The sequence below is a fragment of the Dreissena polymorpha genome, chromosome 6 (genome assembly GCF_020536995.1).
Source record: "Dreissena polymorpha isolate Duluth1 chromosome 6, UMN_Dpol_1.0, whole genome shotgun sequence".
NCBI lineage: Eukaryota > Metazoa > Mollusca > Bivalvia > Myida > Dreissenidae > Dreissena > Dreissena polymorpha.
Genome location: NC_068360.1, coordinates 25,942,367 through 25,963,223, shown reverse-complemented (window position 1 = coordinate 25,963,223; position 20,857 = coordinate 25,942,367). Strand labels below are relative to the sequence as shown.

The window sequence follows — 20,857 nt, the reverse complement described above, 5'->3', positions numbered from 1 at the left end:
TCTTATTAGTTTGTTTTATGTCTTTACAAATGTTCAATAGATTGTGGAAAATATACCTGAACTATTACCTTGACCTTATTGAATAATTTGAATATTACAACATGATGGCTTATGTTATACTGTCAAGCACTCGAATAGTCAAGTGCGCTGTCCTCTGACAGCTCTTGTTGGGACAGTGCTTAAACCTAAATGAAAGTTAATGTTGTCCCCAACAATTCTGAATTTCTTTCCACTGGCAATGGAATCAATTAATTCAGTATTAAAATGTCCCGATATCTGATCCATTGTATACAACATGCCTCAATGGCTTAGAGTGACACCCAAAGGTTGAAGTCTGTCATACACCTACAATGATCAAACATTTGTGTCTATATTTCATTTGAATTTTTTTTAATATTACCTTAAATAAATCAACTAAAATGGGTTTGAAAAGCTAAATCAAACACATTTAGATAATACTTGATATATTTCCATTTACCTGAAAGGCATTCTATTAAATGAAATTATATAAGGATACATTACATACAAATGTATATAGTGAATAATTCATAATTTACAGCACCTGTTTCAAGTCGGTGCGCTTAACTTACTATAGGAACAATTAGTTAAAAGGCTCATAGAAACATCACATTTCAGAAAATTGTAGAATGAATTATCCAATGAAAAATCTTATACTTGGTTTTGCTTCATTTTAGAAAAATTCCATTGGTTTTTCTCTACAATTTGGTCAAAAGGTGATTGTCATTAAATGTAAGTAATATTAAAACAAGATTGAAGCAATAACTTTCAGCTTTAACTAATTCAGTGTGTTTGGTTTTTGAAGTTCTATAATACTTTAAGGATAAATAACAAATAAACATAACCAAAGTATAAACAAATAACAACCCACTAACAGACACGAGGTACATTTTTTTATTTCTTATTTATGACATTTGCTGTGTAGCAGAGCAATTTATCTTTTATAAGGCTGACCTTAAAGGGGCCTTTTCACGTTTTGGTAAATTGAAAAAAAAAAAAAGTTTCATATTCGCAAATTTTCGTTTTAGCAATGATATTTTTGAGAAAATAGTAATACTGAACATTTATCATGCTCAAAATATTCATTATATGCATCTTTTGACGATTTGAAAACCTTGAAATTATAAAGCGTTGCAACGTGAAACGATTGAATAATTTGGAAAGTTCTGTTGTTGTCGTTATAGTTTGAGAAACTAAGAGGATTGCTTATTTCATTAAAAAATACATCTGCTCATAGCATGAGCATGAATGGTCGAGTGGTCTAGGCGGGAGACTTTTTACTCCAGGACTCCAGGGGTCAGTGGTTAGAGTCCAGTTGAGGCTTACTTTTTTTCCTTTTTTTAATTGTATTCTTGTTTTTTACTGGAGATTTTAAGGTCCAATGTTTAAAGAAGTTTGGAAAATATGAAAGCAATATGTTAAGGGACATTGAAAATATTTGAGGTGGTACGCAAACTTTAACAAAGATTTATCAATAATATGCATATTCTAAGTGAAAAAAGTGTCATAATTCTTACAAAATGCTTGATAGAGTTGTGTGCTCTTGTTTATAGGTTGGGGTCATGTTGGTAAAGGAGTATGCAAAATATGAAAGCAATATGTCAAGGGACATTAAAAATATTTGGGGTTGTATGCAAACTTTAACATAGATTTATCAATAATATGCATATTCTAAGTGGGAAAGGGCCATAATTATTACAAAATGTTTGATAGAGTTGTCTGCTCTTGTTTATAGGTTGGGGTCATGTTGGTAAAGAAGTATGCAAGTATGCACTTATACTACATGGTATATCTTTACAAACAAATGTTAATTTATAAACATAAATCACGCAACTCCCGTACCATTCTCACACATTTTCACCCATACGCACTATCCTCAGAAACACACACACACACACTCACACTAACATATGCATTAATTCCACATAGAATATACATTTTCATCAAACATAGACGATAAATAAATCAATCCAATCAAATATATTTAAGATATTGAAAATATTCGAGGATAGACTTTCCTAAAAAGATGTGAAAATTCAATAAAACAAGGAATCTTGTAATAATAATATGTATGCTTTTAGTTAGGTGACAGTTTACTAAAATCATATTCTATCCCCACTTCATTATTACACAAATCACAACAAATTGAAAACTGTTAGACTTCCTTAGTTTCAAAACCAAAATACTGGTTAACTAAAGTTCTTGGCAGATAGTTAAGTTTCCAAAATAGTCCTTCTTTTCTCTGGTCATATGCGCAGATGCAATGACTGACTTGTTAAAGAAGAGAATGGCCAGGGCATCAACATGGCTTCTTCCTGCTCTGCCGATCTCTTGTATGTAAGCTTCAAATATAATGTGTGTATATATATATATATATATATATGTATATATAAATGAAGATGTTCAAGATATTCATTGGTTTACAATTATACACTTTGCTAAAAATATTAGGAAAATTGTTTCTAGTTTTAGGAAAACTTTGTTAATAGGTAATAAACAGCTCCAGAAAAAAATAGGATTATTTGTGTCATGTTTTAGCTGAGAGCACAGATTAGAACTAAAAGCACAACATAAAATTGTATAAGCTCAGGTCAGTTTGTTTGCATCAGCAGATCAAAACTTCATTATCTATTATCTTGTTTGTGCTCAATGCTCAATTCTGTGCTCATTGCTCAAACTGCAAATAGTTTTGTTGACTTTTATATCTAATATTGAAGCTTAATTATGCTTACATTATGACCAATGTTGTTTAATTCTGTGTTCGCAATCAGAGACGTAGATAACAACGTCTCTGTCGTAATGCATCTGTAACTGACTGGCTGCTGATAACCTGAAAAAAGAAAAATGCAGTGTAGTGTCAGGGCTAGTTTAAATAATTAGACCTTGGTTACACAGGATTATCATCCCACCAAGGAAAATTACAAGCATCTGAATTTAAGCTCACTTGGTAGGCATGCTAGAATAATGGTCATCACAGGTTTTAGTCCTGCATGTGTCATATTCTCTTTCTCTTGTGTACTATGACTATGTAAATTGCTTAGCAGTTGAATTTAAAATTTAAAAAAAATTACCGATTATTTACAATAATTATTTTAACTCAGCTCTCTCAGCCATCATAGCAAAAATTGCAAGTACAATGTAAATAGTTCTATTAGAATTAGCAGTGGCTTGTAAAATTTATTATATAGTTGTTTGTTATAAATGAGCATTGATAAAACAATCAAATTAAGTGGATGTACAAATACATTATCGATTTTTAAACAGAAAAAATTGTATTATGTAAGCTAAAAATGTACATATCATTGATAAAAATAAGGAATTTAACGGTACTATTAATCCATATAATTAATGTTATCCGAAATTACATTTTCCATTTATTAATCCGAAAACTATTCAACTTATGAAGAATGAAAAATCTCATACAAAATCAATCGTTCCGTGAAAATGAGTCAAACCATTGAAAAACTTAATTATAATACTGATCAAGAGATAAATAGTTTGCACAACGAACCACATTTTAAAATTTGCTAGTTAACTTACTATTGCCATCGCCTCCGCTAAAACTTCGTCTGTACCTGCTGACTCTCCGATACAAAGGGACAGGTAATCCAGACTAAACGTTAAATTGACATTACAAACAATTTGATTGGCTGAGCTAAGTCGGGATCTCGAGATAGCGAAAATTCTCTAGTCTTTTGTTAAATGCACTCTGCTTTTTTTTTTTTACTGCACCGCTCTTTTTTAATTGTACGCCGCTTTTATTTAGTTTTGCACTCCTCCTTTTTTCTATCTTGTGGCCACGACATAGCTAACTCGTGGCCACGAGATAGAAAAAAGAGGAGAGCAATTTAAAACAAGAGAAGCACCGCTCTTTTTTTAATTGTACGCCGCTTTTATTTAGTTTTGCACTCCTCTTTTTCTAGAAAAAAAGAGGAGAGCAATTTAAAAAACGAGAAGTGAATGTCACCTGTATGCCACCGTACATAGTGCACCTGTGTAAGACGATTATTAACTGCCAGAGAATAACCATACTCCAATTATCTCAAATTATCGGGAAACTCGTGGCCCCACAGCCAGCGATAACGCACGCGCCTCTGTACATTAAGCCCGAATCGCTATCACTCCAGCGAAGTTAATTGAAAAATCAATTATTGCTGAGACAAGTTATGCCCACGATAAAGACTTAAGTTCAGTAATTTAGTTTGTCTTTTTACATGTGATCCTTGATGTTAGACATGTTGTAAGCAGGCACTCCGCCTCACCGTGCATTACAATTAACGTTCAAAACAATAAGGTTAGACAAACTTGTGCTTCAAACAATACTTTCCACCGCACAGCAGCCCATCAAACCCATGAAAGTAATCATAAACCGCCACGATATTAAAAAAATCAATTGTTTGAAAAGTTGTAATTAGATAAGCACAATCTTTCAGATCTAAAGACTAAAGTGTTAGATAAGAAGAGGATCACATACCATGACAATATTGTCATCTTCCGCCCGGTAGGAGGACACTGTCCGTGAATTCTAGAAGGCTATGTTTCTTGCATCTTTTATTTATTTCTGTGTCAAATGTATCTCTTTAAATAATCTCTGTTAAATATGATATTACATGTATACGTATGTCTAAATATGTGCTGGTCACAGATTATTAATAATTATCTACATGATAAACACGTTTGTACTGTACATGTATATGTATCTATATTAAAGGGGCCTTTTCACAGATTTTGGCATTTTTTAACTTATTCATTAAATGCTTTATATTGATAAATGTAAACATTGGATCGTAAAAGCTCCAGTAAAAAATCAAGAATGAAATTTAAAAAAGGAAAAGAACATTGCCCGGAGCAGGTTTTGAACCAGTGACCCCTGGAGTCCTGCCATGGTCCTGAAGTAAAAACGCTTTAGCCTACTGAGCTATTCCGCCGAGTACACATACTTGACGTATTTTATACCTTATATAAGCAATCTTCGTAGTTATACAAAATTTAACGACAAAAACAGAACTCTCCAAATTATTCAATCGTTTCGCGTTGCAACGCTTTATAATTTTTAGGTTTTATAATCGTCAAAAGATGCATATAATGGCTATATTAGAGCATGGTAAATGTTCAGTATTACTGTTTCCTCACAAATATCATAACTAAAACGAAAATTTGCGAATCTGAAACAACTTTTTTCAATTTTGTCAATTTACCAAAGCGTGAAAAGATCCCTTTAATTACAGTTTTTATGCCCCCGGTAGGGTGGCATATAGCAGTTAACATTGCCCATAACTTTTACATATTGAAGATAGCAACTTGATATTTGGCGTGCATGTGTATCTCATGGAGCTGCACATTTCGAACGGTGAAAGGTCAAGGTCATCCTCATGGTCAAATATATGAACTCGTGTGTGCAGCACAGCTATGTACATAAATTACAGATTTGTTATACTAGTATGTCATACTTCTATTGACTAACTAATGTGCATGTTTTAACAGTCATGTACACAGTCATAAAACTGAAGAACAGCTGTGTCTAATACTTCCATGTCATGGTAATATTCAATAAGCTAATATACATGTTGGAAGAGTCATGTGTTTGAATTGCAGTTGTGTAATGTATTCATAAGCTATATAAAATTAATTTGAGCTAATTTATGAACACATGTTCACATTTATGTAAATAGAAGTATATATGCAGGCTATACTAGCTTGTCGTTTTATTAGTTGGTCGCGTTAGCGGTCAGCTAAATTTACAGAGCATATTTTGCGAATCAGTATGTGCTTAGAAGCCATAAGTACGGTAAGAACCACAACTCACTCTGCAATGGACGATTACCGCTGCCTTTTCTGCAGCAGACGACAAATGATTCTGCTCCAGCAGTGAGTGTAAATACTCTAGCAGAGAATTTATATACCAGCTTGTAGGTCGACATTGGCCTGTCTAGTGTTTATCATTGAAATATGTACATATTGGCTGCTTTCAGGGAAAACGGGGCTTAATGCACGTCAAATAAGATAAGCCTGTGTACAATGATTAGCCTGTGCAATGCGCACAAGCTGATCAAGCACGACAACAGCGAACAACTGCAGTGCATTCAGCGCTTTGATGTTAATATCAGCTTAATGATGTAGATCTACATGTGTTTACAGTTATATAAAGCATTAGTAATGCTTTGTTAAATGTATGTTTTACTAGCATTTATTTCATACTGTTATAAGCTAAATGAATTAAATGTATATGAGATACAATTTATCCTGGATCTTCAATAAGCCAAATGATCTGAAGTTTAAAATGTACTTGTCTGTACAGTCATCAATATAAATTAAGTAAATATGTTATATTTATATTTCATTCTTCTATAATTATTAAATAGCTTTTCTTCGTTTATCTAAATAAAAAACGTGTACGTAGATGAAGTGGAATTACAGATGTTTCATTATTTGAATACACAATTTAAAGGGGCCGTCCAACAGATTTTGCATGTATTAAAGCTTGTCATTAAATGCTTTAAATGCGTTATATTGATAAATGTAAACATTTGAACTAACAATCTCCAGTAAAAAAAAACAATAATACAATTTTAAAAAAGGAAACAAAGTAACCCTCAACAGGGCTCGAACCACTGACCCCTGGAGTCTTGGAGTAAAAAGCTCCCGCACAGACCACTCGACCATCCACGCTTATATACAGACCATATGTATTGTTTAGCTATATAAGCAATCCTCGTAGTTTCCCAAAATATCGAATCGCGTCGATACGACGCTTAATCTGTTCAAAGACCTATAGATTACTGTAATCTATAGGTCTTTGATCTGTTGGACGACCCCTTTAATGCATCCGTTTCAGATATGAACATAGAAAATACTATGTTAGTGTGATTGTGTACTTACATTTATCCCACGAGTGAAGAAAGGTTTACATGGCGAGGCTTGCCGAGCCTTGTAAGCCTTTCTGAGGCGAGTAATCGTTCGATGCTTAAAAAATATTTAAAATAAAAACCATCAAGGTCCGAATTGTTGTTGTCCTTAAATCCAAAGCGTCTAGCTTGTTTTGTCATTTAAATTACGTTACATGAGATACGTCATAAATTGCGTAATCAAGTCAATGAAAATATAAGTACGGAAAGCTTGTTCTTCATAAATTTTATTGAAGGACCAAAATAGTATGATTGTATGACTCAAAACCTGAGCCCATCTATAATGTAGTATAAAAGTAAGATATATATATTATAGACGTTAAATACCCGGCTGAGCCTGGCCGGGCAGTGATAGTCTGCCACAGGTCGCTAAAGCCCTCGGGCCGTTATGCTTCCTGCGGGCCGATTATCACTGCTCGGCCCGGCACAGCCGTGTATTATCCTCTTAATAATCCATCGCAAACACACACACTCGTTAACTCGCCCAACGACTGCGTACCCAATGACCTGAATGACGCAATCAGGAGTGAAAGGCCAAAAAAGTAGTCCATATGTTCTAAAAATATCTGTGGAATAAACCTTATCTAAAAATATCCGTGGAGAAAACCTTATCTTTTCTGTATGAGTCCTATTTTGTTCTATAAAATCATTTAGCTGTAGTATAAAAATGATTCCAAAGCTCATTTCACTTTTCACCAGTATAATGTATCTCTCGCAGAATAACACATCAGCTACTGATAGACTTATAATGTTGTTGAACAAATCAAGATTTTTTTCTAAGGAAATTATCAAATAAATACTTTTTCTTTCTTTTATTTATGTACCTGCAAAACACCACTTATATAACAAAGCGATATACATTTGAATATACAAACAAACAAATACATAAATTTGTTTGTACACATTGACATTCATTTTTTTCTAAAATATACATCACTTAAAAAATCATTTAAACAATATAGTAATATCATCTTATAATTAGATTTCTTCCAGTTAACTTATTGGCCAATCTCGAAGGAATTGAAGACATTTGGCGTGTTAATTTTTTGCAACTGGCGACAATTGCCCGTAAATTATCATTACAGTGTTTCTATTTCACTCCTTTTGTGACCAAAAGTGCGATGAAAAGGAATCACAAAATTAGGTTTCGTAATGGAGGAAAAAGAATCGTTTCAATTAAGGGGCTCCAGAGGTTGCTTAAGGCTAAAATCAAGAGAATTATAGTGAATTAAGTTATTATAAGATAATGGCGGAAATAATTGAATTATCAGAAAGTTCGGTACTAGTTATTTTAAATCGCAAGAGAGTGAACACTCTGGATTTTTGGGAGTTTGAAACAGCTTTTGTTGCTGAGGACTTCGTAAAGAGTGCTAATTGTTTCGAGTTAGTGCTGAATTGGCTCAATAGTATTCATGAGTGGTCTTCACGGCACAATATAATAAAATAACAATAATAAAACACAATAAAAAGTGTTAGTATACATATTGTTAATAATAATACAAATAATAATAATAATAATACACAAATACAATTGATTCAGACAATATTACTGTATCATATGTGCACATATAACAATCGTTATATCCGATAATATGATGCCAAATAAGGCCTAATAAAATGTATACAAGTTGATGATTTACTGCAATGATAACTGAGTAAGCCGTATTTACAATTGCGTTTGAGGCATGATAAGAGTTCTGTAAACAGTATACGCGTTCATAATTACTGCAAGCAAAATTACACAGAATTTCACATAATCATATATATAAAGCGCAAACAAATCGACAAATATCTTTACATTTACTTCTTTGCAAGTAACACTTGTTCCGACTTTATTGTTTAAATAAAGTATAAATGAACCGTGCTCTGTGGAAAAGGGGTTTAATGCATGTGCATAAAGTGTCGTCCCAGATTAGCCTGTGCAGTCCGCACAGGCTTATCAAGGACAATATTTTATGATATTTTCTGTTTAAAGAAAGTATCTTCTTAGCAAAAATCCAGTTAAGGCGGAAAGTGTTGTCCCTGATTAGCCTGTGCGGACTATACAGGTGTATCATGGACATGCATTTAAACCTCTTTTCACAGAGCGAGGCTCATTTTTAAAACATTATAACGGCTTTCGTGAAGATGACACTCTGACACGTAAACATGGTACAAACCTTTTCTATTATATACTATTAGAATTAAGAACCTGGACTTGTTTTCTCGAATATATACTATAAGAAATAAAAACCTGGACTGGTTTTCGTATATATACTATTAGCAAAGAACCTAAACTGGTTTTCGAATATATATTAGTAGAAATAAAAACCTGGACTGGTTTTCGAATATATACTATTAGAAATAAAAACCTGGACTGGTTTTTCAATATATACCATTAGAAATAAAAACCTGGACTGGTTTTCGTATATATACTATTAGAAATAAGAACATGGACTGGTTTTCAAATATATACCATGAGAAAAAAGAACCTGGACTGGTTTCCAAATATATACTTTTAGAAATAAGAACCTGGGTTGGTGTTCTTTTCGTATTTTTATATGTGTGTTACATGATACATTTGCATCATATATATTAGGATATAAATTATTAGTCATTTTAATTGCCTTTTAAAAAAAAAACAATCATTAAAACTTAAACGTCTCCGAATAATGCATTATTAGTCATGTAAACATTCCGAGACAATAATAATAATACCCAAATTTAAGGGTGTATGATCGTTTCCACAGTATTAACATATAAACGATTACATTTCTTATATAATATAAACTCCTTAAACCATATGAATATATTTTGCTTTGATGAACAAGAAATTATGCAAATACAGTCTGCCTTACCTGGCGTTAAAAAGGATATAAGACGCACATGACGTGATATTGATCTACTTGCACGGTGAAAGGCCATTACTGTTGTTAGCAGTTTCTGAGAATAAATAATAATAATTGCAAATATTTGTATGTGCTCGTAATTAATTTTCAATTTTGTAATGAAGATAGCTAAAAAAATTATTATAAAATGTGTACAAAATAATTCACAATAAACAATAAATGGGTCATTTATGTGTGAACAGCGCGGTGGAGCATAAGGTAGGAATAAAATAGAATATTAGAATGTAGTATCTTGTGCTATTTCCATCTGTACATTTTCCATTATAATTACTTGTAGGACCAAACCTTTCACACATGTTTTAATATCTATTTAAACAATAGCGTTTATAGTACATTGCGAATTTCAAAAGCTTGCACGCCCTACCCAAGTGGTAGCGCGTTCGATTTCGAATCATGGGGCCAGCAATATTAACAATCTAATTGAATTGTTTTCTCTAATTTCTTGTAAAAGTGGCTGATTTATGCCATAATGTGCTTGCGTGTTGGTGGATTTGAAGGTCGCCAAAAAGGCGACATATATACCCAGCAGACCAACAAATAGGGCGTCCATACGACAATTATCACTTGTGTCGTCCGTTTTTTTCCTGGTGTGTTGGTTACTTTGAAATCGGCCAAAACAACCCTAAAATATGGCAGCAAGCAACATCATAACAATTTGATCATACACACAGCAATATATAGGTCGTGCTCTGTGAAAAAAGGTGTTTAATACATGTGCGTAAAGTGTCGTTCCAGATAAGCCTGTGCAGTCCGCACAGGCTAATCAGAGACGAAACTTTCCGCCTAAATTTGAATTTTGCTAAGAAGAGATTTTCTTGAAACGAAATATTTCACAAAAAGCGGAAAGTGTCGTCCCTGATTAGCCCGTGTGTGCGGACTGCACAGGCTTATCTGGGACGTCACTTTATGCACATATGCATTAAACCCCCTTTTCACAGCGCTCGGCTCGTATATATGGTATCGTATAAGAATATCACACACACGTATCTTCCAGTTCTCATGCGTTCTAAATATTTGAGAGGCCAAGTGAGGCCAGATGCTGGCGAGCCTTCAGACGCAGATCCGCTATGCTTGTCGTCTTCGTCGCCTTGAAGCCGCTCTCCACCGGAAGTGATGCGTAATTGAGCGCCGCAGCCGCGTAGTGATGGTGATAAAGCAACATCGGGTGCAGCGGCGGCGGCAGACCGGAAGCGGATGTAAGCGGGAAGTAGGGTAGGAATGGCGGGAAATGCAGGCGGTCGAGCGGCTGGCGGATGGTCGACATGTTGAGGAAGGGCGAAACTCGGCAAGCGTCCAGCTGGGGCATATTGCCTGAGCTGGTAAGCATTATGCCGGCTAGAATTAGAAATGAATAAAGCATTCGAAAAAGCCATTCACAACAATACATATACAATTCTTAGTATGTTTTCAAGTAACAAACTGTGAATCGCCCACCATCGAACATCACGATACAGTTTTGGAATATATCAGGTCTCGATTCGAGAATGACGTCACAGCGCAGTCAGAGTGTTACAAGGACAGGCATTGTGTTTCAAACATACTCGACTTTTTATAACAGGCTTACGACTTTTTGAGATTTCAGGGCCTTTTTGTTAATACATTTTGTAAAATATACACGTGTGAAAATATTTTATGACAATAAATGAAAATACATTGTAACTTATTCTGTTTTGTCCCTACAAACATTCTTAAATTGTGATTCAATCCAATGCGGATCTAGAGTGAAACATAAAACTATATTGTGGTAGCTTATAACGCGTTCATTTGATGATGTACACATATACAACCCTATCATTTTGTGGCGACTCCTTGAACCGAAATCATTTGATCGTGTCCTACAAATCTATAAATTTCCATTACAACAACTATTATTAAAACAATTGCGGTAATCCTAGCGTGTAATAGGGTTCAAGTGCGATACGGGAACCACAATAAAGGTTATCTTGTCATTGAGAATTACAAGCCAATTGTCTTCGAATATCTTCCATCGAAAAGCGCATCTTGCGCCCGCAGCTTAATTCAAAGAACTTCCAGCAATTTTCACCCTCGATGTTATCCGTTATTTCGTTACAAAATACTAGACTTCTTGACAGCTTTATATGGATGACTCTCCGTCTCGCCATAGAATTCACGGATAATATGGCGCGTGGGGTTAAAGAACCAAAGAGAATTAATGTACCCAATTGGCGATCTCTTTCCTCTAATTAATCACTAAAATGACGTCTCTATTACAAGATATAAGATGCATACAGATATGTTTGAACAAATTTCGTTGATTCCATGGCGTAATTTTCCAATCTGAACCCGTCTAGGTTATTGCAAAGAAAAAGTAACTAAATAAAACATTTTCATCTCCCGCCAAACAATATTTGTATTTGGCTTAATTTAGTCACTGCGGCAAATTATTAGAAATCCCGATCCATCATGTTTTGATATTATTGTGCAAATAATAAGATTGGTGGATTTGCGCTATTTTCAAAGGACAGAATTATTTCTCTTTTGACCCCAGTTTGTCCTAACTCCCTATGTAAATATTTACAGTCTGTAATTAATCATTATAATAGAAAGTTGAGAGCGAGAAGTTATAATCTAATTTTCGCCTATTCCGTGAACATCTTTGTACAGAGGCAAATACTGCTAGCAGAGGAACGAGTAAAATGCACAATGCAAATCATGGGTTGCAATACTCCATTGTTAAATTTCAACTGCTCTTTGCGATACGTTATTTTGTCGATTTTGAAATTAGTTACCGCATGGTATTTAAATTTTATTCGGTTTATTTTTATTTTGCTCAACCAAAGCGTGCTTGAGTTTTGTTTATTGCTTGCGTTTCAAAAACGGCTACGTAAATTATACATACACCATTAAATTATTGTTGTATCAAACGTGATTGAAACAGGGCCATAATTGATATATATTTTTAATCATAGTTTAATTTTGTGGAGTTTTAATAATACATGTAAATAGATTTTTGGACGCGCCAACTTTAACTTTTGACCAAAGAAATAATTAAAATGTTTCCTACGTTTTATATTAAGATGCTGAGTGTTTATACATAAGGTTTTAACAATATCATTATAGTTTGTGTTTGTTTATTTGCATGATTGTATTTGTTTGTACTGATGCACTTTGACTATACTTAGTTTACTTGTATGTAAATGGTCAAATGCGTTTTGCCGATATACCAATACAAAACTTGAAACTAGTGTTGTCTCTGTATAAGCAAATTGTTGGAACATAATTTCTATACGGAATAAACACGTTTTAACATTTTTACTTTAAGTACTCAATCTTAAGTTGGGATTTTGTTTACAGAGCAAAGACAGAAACAACTGAACAATCAGACACATTTATAGTCGAGAAACATGAATTAGAAGATATAAATGACAGTTTAATTAAGGAAATATCATACGATCTTAAATAACACGCAAATGCAAATGATGAAATTAACTCTACTTATTTTGCGAAAATTGAAACAGCCAGGGATGAAACATTTATCATATATAAACTAAACGCCGGTTTTAAAAATATCGACAACAAAGATGAAATATAAAAAGTGAAGCTCTTTTTCCCAGTATTTAAGGTTATGATTTGAAATAAAAAATAGCATTGAAGACATTTTGTCCAGGTCGCGTATTAAGATTTGTCAGATGAAAAAAAAATCACGTGAAGGAAAAATTAACAGAATATTAGTGTGTATTTTCCCACAAAAAAAATGCGAAACAACAAAATGCCTGATTTAAAGACGTATAGACTGCTTCAAAATGAAACCATTTACAGTTACACAATCGAACGCTGTTCTTTTTGGATGCACTGAACGTTAATTGCATTCAAAAGTAATACATTTTATTTTTTTAAATATGAAATAATATTTATATAATTAGAATTATAGTTGTGCACCTACGTTTTGATAATTTAAATCACGAAACAAACTATAACTAGAAATGGCGCGGCAGAGGCCGACGCGTATCCCCACGCCGAATGTTTGACCTAGGTGTGCCCCAGGGTTGGCAATGGGGCCATGCATAGCTGAGATTGACCGTATTGTCATAAGAGAAGTTCATCATCAATTAGAAGTGAATTGGTGTAGAAATGAAGAAGTTATAGTAAAAGGCAATTTTGGGTGGGTGTGACATATGTGGGCAGGGCGCCCCAGGGTTGGTAATTGTGCCATGCATAGTTGAGATTGACCGTATTGTCATAAGAGAAGTTCAGTATCAATTTGAAGTGAATCGGTGTAGAAATGAAGAAATTATAGTAAAAGGCAATTTTGGGCGGGTGTGGTCTATGTGGGCGGGGCCCCAGGGTTGGTAATGGGGCCATGCATAGTTGAGATTGACCGTATTGTCATAAGAGAGGTTCAGTATCAATTTGAAGTGAATCGGTGTAGAAATGAAGAAATTATAGTAAAAGGCAATTTTGGGTGGGTGTGGTCTATGTGGGCGGGGCGCCCCAAGGTTGGTAATGGGGCCATGCATAGTTGAGATTGACTGTATTGTCATAAGAGAAGTTCAATATCAATTTGAAGTGAATCGGTGTAGAAATGAAGAAATTATAGTAAAGGCAATTTTGGATGGGTGTGGTCTATGTGGGCGGGGCCCCAGGGTTGGTTATGGGGCCATGCATAGTTGAGATTGACCCTAATGTCATAAGAGAAGTTCAGTATCAATTTGAAGTGAATCCGTGTAGAAATGAAAAAGTTATAGTAAATGGAATTTTTTGGTGGGTGTGGCCTATGTGGGCGGGCGCCCCAGGGTTGGGATTGGGGCCATGCATAGTTGAGATTGACCCTAATGTCATAACAAAAGTTCAGTATCAATTTGAAGTGAATCCGTGTAGAAATGAAAAAAATTATAGTAAATGGAAATTTTTGGTGGGTGTGGCCTATGTGGGCGGGACGCCCCAGGGTTGGGAATGGGGCCATGCATGGTTGAGATTGACCGTATTGTCATAAGAGAGGTCCAGTATCAATTTGAAGTGAATCGGTGTAGAAATAAAGAAGTAAATGTAAAATAACCTAAAAAAATGAGTGATAATTTCTGACGCGGCCCCACCCCAACCGCTATAACTTTTGACCCAGGGGTCAGATCAAAATTCCAAATAGTGCAGGGTCGCACATATGCTCATAGCTACCATGTGTGTAAGTTTCAAGGTTCTAGTGCTTTTAGTGTAGGAGGAGATAGTGGCCAGGACGGACGGACAGACAGACGGACGGACGGCGGAGATAACCACAATATCCCCACCTTTTTTTCAAAAAGCGTGGGGATAATAAGAATCGAAGCAGAAATCACGTTATCAAATGATAAATATCATAAATATTCGTCTCATTCAGAAACATATGCTTAATTATTCTGAATCTGTTAGATGCTAGACCTTAAGTTTTTTTCTGAGGGTGTGTTTTGTGTTATCTATAACTGTTATTTACCTTATTTGTTCAGACATCAATAGAAAAAAGTTTTTTTAAGGAAACGCTTCAAGTTGCAGTAGATGTGAAGTAAACACAAATGATAAAAGTAAATGAATGTCAATGTATATGAGAATTAATGGTATTGTGTTTATGCTAAAGTTTAATGTACGTAATCTACAGAATTAAACGTGTGAATATTCGAATGTGGGTTGTAAAAGAGGAGCAAGAATATACATATACTAAAAATTTACAATTTATGCTGTATCAAAGTAACATACTAAAAAGCGCTCGGTATGAAGCACAGTCACTAATTAATAAAATAACTATTTTCACTCTCGTTTTTTCCTACCTGCTCTGACCATACAATTTTTGAAAAACATAACAAAATGGACATCTGTTGTATAAAAGAATGGTTCAGTTAAAATGTTCGTTACAATTAATGTTCATTTAAATGTGTAGTTTAATATGTAGCTCTTATTTAAACATAATTCTGGTAAATGATACAAATAATATTGATTCTGTAATACAGCTCGCACTATGCGAAAACTTGCTTCATTAAACTGCGCCCATGACGCAGGGAGTTCGTGCCAAATGTTTATAGTATCTTCTTATTATCATTATTCGCCTTAAGTGAATATAATAAGTCAATTTCCTTATGTCGTGCTCCTAGCATAGAGACTGATGAAAGAATTTGATAACATTTTATAATCTAATACACGGATGATGAAAATTCGACGAATTAATTCTATTATTCGACCTCCGTTTGAAATAAGAGGGACACTATATTACATTAGTGACTCCAGGAAAAGAGCTCATACGACATCTTTCATTAACAGCAAAGCAACTTCAAGCAGTTTCTTACAAAAGAATCAAGCAGTAATTGAATCAACAATTCTGTCGAGAGCTTTATAATTCAACAATAGGGCAAGTTTGTTAAAACCGGCATTGTGTGAAAATTTGCGCAATAGTCTCCAAAAGTGAATAACACGGTTAACAGATTCAATTTATTTTGCTCGAGCTTATTTTTATCGCAGGCAACTGTCGATTAAGAGCTTTGGGTTTCCTTTTTATGAAATTATTTCTGCAAAATTCGGCAAATGAAAATAGCTGTATTGTTCCACACGGTATAGAGATGAACTATTTAGTTGGGTTCTTGTTTTTACGTGTACTTTTCGATATGGATTTATTGCTCATTGGTAAACAAACACCTCTTTGTAGATTTAAAGCGCAAAAATATAATCGCATAAGGCTTAGCCCACGATTCAGATTGGCGTTGCATACAATAAACCGTATGCAACACGCATTTTTTTTCCCTAACTTGACATAGTAACATGTTCGGTATGATAAATAAAAAAAAACTGCATTTTTAAAACCTGCATTATTACCTTTCTGCATTTGGCTTTCTTGCTTTCGGCATTTTGCACGGCGATTTTGAAACCAGACCTGCAATACAATGTCAATCTGATGAGCATAAACAGGAAGTATTCAAGGTGTTGTGTCAGTATAACATTAAAAGAACAACATAAAAAACAAAGACAATTCAACCATTACCATTTGTGGTTTTATAAATAAACAAAACAATAAGTTTCATAAGGTTCATCTTATCAGCTTTTGAGTGCATAACCGTATACACGTTGAATGAAAAAGTATTAACACTAACATAATAATTTGCATACATAAATTGGATTTTAAGCATTAAAAATCGAAAGATTATAATTTACACCGCCACACTGTATGAATAGCAGCTGAAGTTTTTTTAAATATAATAAAAGCCAATTGCAGTTCAAATTTCACGTCGCGACAGTCATTTGCAAACAGTGCATCATAAAATTCCTAAACCTGATTTAAAAAAAAACTAGTTCAAGTGTCAAAACCACTTTGTTCTACGGTGATATCAAAATAATATTACAAATACGAACTGACATTCAGACAATAATCGCTTAATGCGTCTCAATTGTGGAAATCAAATTTCAAACTCAGGATGGATGGTTTGGTTACGAAATAATCATGGATTGCCCTCATGGGATGTCGTTTCCATGTATTTCGGAAATGATTTAGACCGCTCCGGTGACAAATGATTTCTGCAAGTTGTGACAACAGCGATCATAAAAATTACCAAGATGTTGCTCGTGATGGCGGCTCATGCAGTTTAAAAGCGACATAGTTAAGGGAGAGTGAAAGCAAGAAACAAATTAACTAGACGACCATAGAACGTGTATGTATTTTATACTTGTGTTTTACTAATTAATTAAACAAATGCACTAGTTAACGTGGTAAAATGCCGACATTCCTTTATGCCTCGTGTTCCTTTTTCTCAGAAGTCCTGGTTTTTACTGATTTCGGTGATCTAGGCAATACATTAAGCACGTTCCCCGAGAGGGAATCGAATCTGGGACCTGCGGGTCGCAGTGCGAAGACATATATCCACTTCACGACTGTGACATCATCCAGATGAGATCATGTTTCTCAACATCACTTTAAATTGTTATACACGAAGTAATTTGCTAATTTAAATATATCGCAATGGCAATATCTTAGCAGACAATAAATACATGACTTTGTATTGATAGAAACAGAAAAGATATTGCTAACCTTTTGAAATTTCCATGCTACATTCGAAACGATTTAGATTTTTTAATGAAATATTGGCTGCCTAAGCAATTCACATTGTAATGTATAAAACTGCTTTTATCGATATACTTCTTATGTTACATTGATTTAATGTGGCCATTGTGTCGACGGCGCTTTAATCAACTGCAGCAAATCGTCACCAAACTATCAAAAGCAAATCAGAAACGCAGCGTCATATGAGGCATTGTCTTCTGCATTAAGGCAGACGAGAGCCTGCAAATTGGTTTCATCACCCCTCGACACGTGCCCTGTATATAATGCGGGGAAACCGCCGTTTGGAAGGAATTTCAAGCAACCCCAGAGACTTGGTCGGACCTGATGCTTAATTAGATAATATTTAGATAGGCGCTGGCTTATTATACTTAACCTGTGAGCGACACCCGCGTCACTTAAACTTTATTTGAATGTCAGGTTTTCATTAGATTAATTCACAAGCTCACAACGCGCGAGGAACGGAATCAGGGGTAATTTGCTCCTCTGCAAGACGCTCGATTAAAGAATCTCAAGAAATTGCCATGCGATAATTACTCTTGTGGCCTTTTGTCTTAATTCATTACTTTCCCAACTTGAATCTCTGTCCATTTAGAGAATCGCTAGAGAGGGAAGCTAAAGCGTCAAAATACACTAACGTGTCAAGGACAATGTTTGTTCTCTGTAGCTTCCTTAACTTAACCCATTTATGCCGTGTGGACTCTCCCATCCTACAAAATTGTACCAATTTATTTCCAAAATTAGGGATGTATAGTTTATTTATTTCTATATTTAGAATATTTCTTACAGAAATTCCTTTAAGCAAACAGCGCATGCCGCGTCTCATCTGGGTCTACGCTTTTTTCCAATGCCTTTTTTCTAGACGCTAGGTATAAATGTGTTAACTTGAAAATGGACCTGTTATTATATAATTTGCAAAAATCAGGATAATTGGTCCGGAATTATCCAGTCATTCTCAAATCAATCGTGATAGAAAAATTAAACATTCCGAGCGGTCGTGTGGTTGGCTTCGAAATCTGGACATACGTTCGATTTCATGGCCTGACGAGAGCAACTGAGATTGAATACTGAATTATATCGTGCATTAAGCTCAAACTACACATTTTATTAAGAGAACGTTATTTATTGATATTGTAAAAGGGATTTTATCCCATCTTCAACGCGACATTGACGGTATAATACCCCATGAAATATACTAGCCTCTAACCCACCTTGTTGAATAAACTTGTAAGATAAGTATTTGAATAGTTGAGCCTTCCTCTGGGAAAAATGGGATTAACCCATTAATGCCGTGTGGACTCTCCCATCCTTCTAAATTGGATCAATTTATTTCCAAAATTAGGGATGTCTGGTATATTTATTTCTATATTTAGAATATTACTTACTGAAATTCCTTTAAGCAAACAGCGCAGACCCTGATGAGACGCCGCATCATGTGGCGTCTCATCTAGGTCTACGCTGTTTGCAAAGTCCTTTTTTCAGGACGCTAGGCATAAATGGGTTAATGCATGTTCACCAATCAATATGTTTGTTTTTTATTTTTCTTGTTGAGTAAACATGTGATTAGATAAATTGAATACTTGGATTATCGTTGAATGGAGAGAAGTTTATGTTGCTCGGCTCGAACATCGAAAGCGCTCGCCAAGGCTCGCTCTCCCGGCGTTCTAAGCCTCGCAACGCAAACTTCTCTCTATTCAACGCTAACATAGTATTCTCTCTATATATTTTCAGATTGGTGAAACATATCATTTTGTGAAATAGACATTTTACCGCTCTAGATATAATTTATACATTAAAAACAATTACATTTCTTTTTAAAATTATCATTTTGACAATATATGAACAACTCCCTTAAGACATTGTAATTTAATACAGTAAGAATAACAACGATGATATTTAGCCATATGGAACACCATATTTCGAAAAACAACAACGCATATCCTGAAGAATGTTCTCAATCTAACAATGTATTTATGAACATTTTATTACCAAGTGAATTTTCGAAATTGTTAACTGGATTTGTCTTGGTTGATTGAACATTGTCCTTGCAACATGGCTTTCTTGTGACTACAATTATATTGATAACATTACCATAACTTACTTTCAGCTATGAAACTTTAGACATTATGAGAGCAGTGTTTCGAGCGTACTGTTTCCTCATTCAAGATAGTTTTGATAATGAATCTGCAAGTTTCGTAGGCTTTTTCAACATGTAGTCGTAACTAAAGAAATTACTAACATCTGCATGAATCGAATGTAAGTTTAATGTGAGTCGCGTTCTGAGAAAACTGTGCATAATGCATGTGCGTAAAGTGGATCGCACAGGCTAATCTGCGACGACACTTTACGCACATGCATTATGTCCAGTTTTCTCAGAACACGACTCATGTAGTCAGGGAACTACAAATACCATGACCTATAAGGACAAGATGCTATACAAAATATTATTTGGCTTACCTACCTACACTGCCTATTTTACTAAACATTTCCCACTCAGAAGCAAAGTGAAAATGGCTATGGGCCTACAGCATAACACCAGAACAGCCTGCGATTAACCCGCAGTCCGTTCAGGTTTTATGCTGTTTGATTGTCAACAGTATCTAATGGTTGGTCACGAAGCCTTTAAAACTTAAATCCAGTACAAAAGATGTTTAATAACATGTAACTATCTAAGGGACTACAAATTGGTCAAAATACGTATCTAAGTGGAAAGGGTCAAATTGTACATGTGCTTAAACACAATAAAAGTTCGCAACTAACATGGACTATGCTTTCTGTAAGAAAAGGGCATTAGTGGTACGCCGCAGCGTTTTTCTTATTTTTATATAACGATCTGTCTTACTTGTGTACATTGTGTGGTTTTCATGGTCAAATACTGTAAGAATGTAAACGAAACGAATGAAATTTAATTATTTAATGCCTGTAACTTCAAGAGGTCGGAATTTTTAAATAACTTGAAGAAGATGACAAGAAATAGGCCTTACTCGGTAATGTAAATATTCAATATGGTCTGGAAT

General features: G+C 34.6%; 1 protein-coding gene and 1 long non-coding RNA gene across 2 annotated transcripts in view; both read right to left on the bottom strand.

Annotated features, from left to right (window-relative positions):
- Nucleotides 1–570: 570 nt before the first annotated feature.
- LOC127836218 (uncharacterized) lies at nt 571–3,683 on the bottom strand. The gene is made up of 3 exons (XR_008028667.1): nt 3,559–3,683; nt 2,751–2,848; nt 571–2,360 (listed from the first exon to the last, which is right to left on the bottom strand). It is a non-coding gene; the product is annotated as an uncharacterized LOC127836218 (long non-coding RNA).
- Nucleotides 3,684–10,817: 7,134 nt separating this feature from the next.
- The window catches only part of LOC127835536 (short stature homeobox protein 2-like), a 34,196-nt gene continuing 24,156 nt past the window's right edge, over nt 10,818–20,857 (bottom strand). Inside the window, exons 3-4 of the mRNA XM_052361972.1 lie at nt 16,604–16,661; nt 10,818–11,146 (exon numbers count right to left, since the gene is read on the bottom strand). Coding sequence (XP_052217932.1) covers nt 10,818–11,146; nt 16,604–16,661 — 387 coding nt within the window. The remainder of the gene's footprint in view (nt 11,147–16,603; nt 16,662–20,857) is intronic.